Below are 511 nucleotides of genomic sequence, written 5' to 3'. Positions count from 1 at the left end.
GGGGCCGGGGCCGGGCGCGCTGCAAGGGGCAGCCCGGCCACCGCGGGGCCGCCATGCCCGCCAAGTCCAAGTATAACCTGGTGGACGACCGGCACGACCTCCGCATCCCCCTGCACAACGAGGACGCCTTCCAGCACGGCATCTGTTTCGAGGCCAAGGTGGGTAGCGGGCGCGGAGGGGGTCCGAGGAGGGGGGGATCCCTGCCCCAACCCTCGTACCCCAACCCTCCGGGGTTCCCTGTTTTCTGGCTCTCTTTTCGCCTAGCCGTGGGTTTTCTCCCCCTTTCCCCGGGAGCCCTTTCCCGTTGGCGTTGCCTGCTCTCCCCCAAACTCGGCTGCAAAGAGTTGGGTGAGGCTTCCCACCCGTCCTGTAAGGATGCCCAAGGTGGTGGGATGGGGTAGGCTGGAGCGGGGTCACCCTGCTGCTTCACCCGAGCATCCCCTCCTTGGTCCTGCGTCCCCCCGTCCCCCCCTTGGTCCTTTGGTCCTGCGCCCCCGTCCCCCCCTTGGTC

General features: G+C 68.5%; 1 protein-coding gene across 4 annotated transcripts in view; it reads left to right on the top strand.

The window, feature by feature from the left end:
* Window positions 1-33: 33 nt before the first annotated feature.
* The window catches only part of NOS1AP (nitric oxide synthase 1 (neuronal) adaptor protein), a 39,431-nt gene continuing 38,953 nt past the window's right edge, over window positions 34-511 (top strand). For all 4 annotated transcript variants that reach the window (XM_010581046.1, XM_010581037.1, XM_010581021.1 and 1 more), the window contains exon 1: window positions 34-158. In XM_010581046.1, coding sequence (XP_010579348.1) covers window positions 54-158 — 105 coding nt within the window. In that variant the 5' untranslated portion in view covers window positions 34-53. The remainder of the gene's footprint in view (window positions 159-511) is intronic.

This window comes from Haliaeetus leucocephalus, unplaced genomic scaffold, assembly GCF_000737465.1.
Source record: "Haliaeetus leucocephalus isolate CR32 unplaced genomic scaffold, Haliaeetus_leucocephalus-4.0 Scaffold76, whole genome shotgun sequence".
NCBI classification, from domain to species: Eukaryota; Metazoa; Chordata; class Aves; order Accipitriformes; family Accipitridae; genus Haliaeetus; species Haliaeetus leucocephalus.
This window is presented reverse-complemented; position numbering and strand designations above follow the sequence as displayed.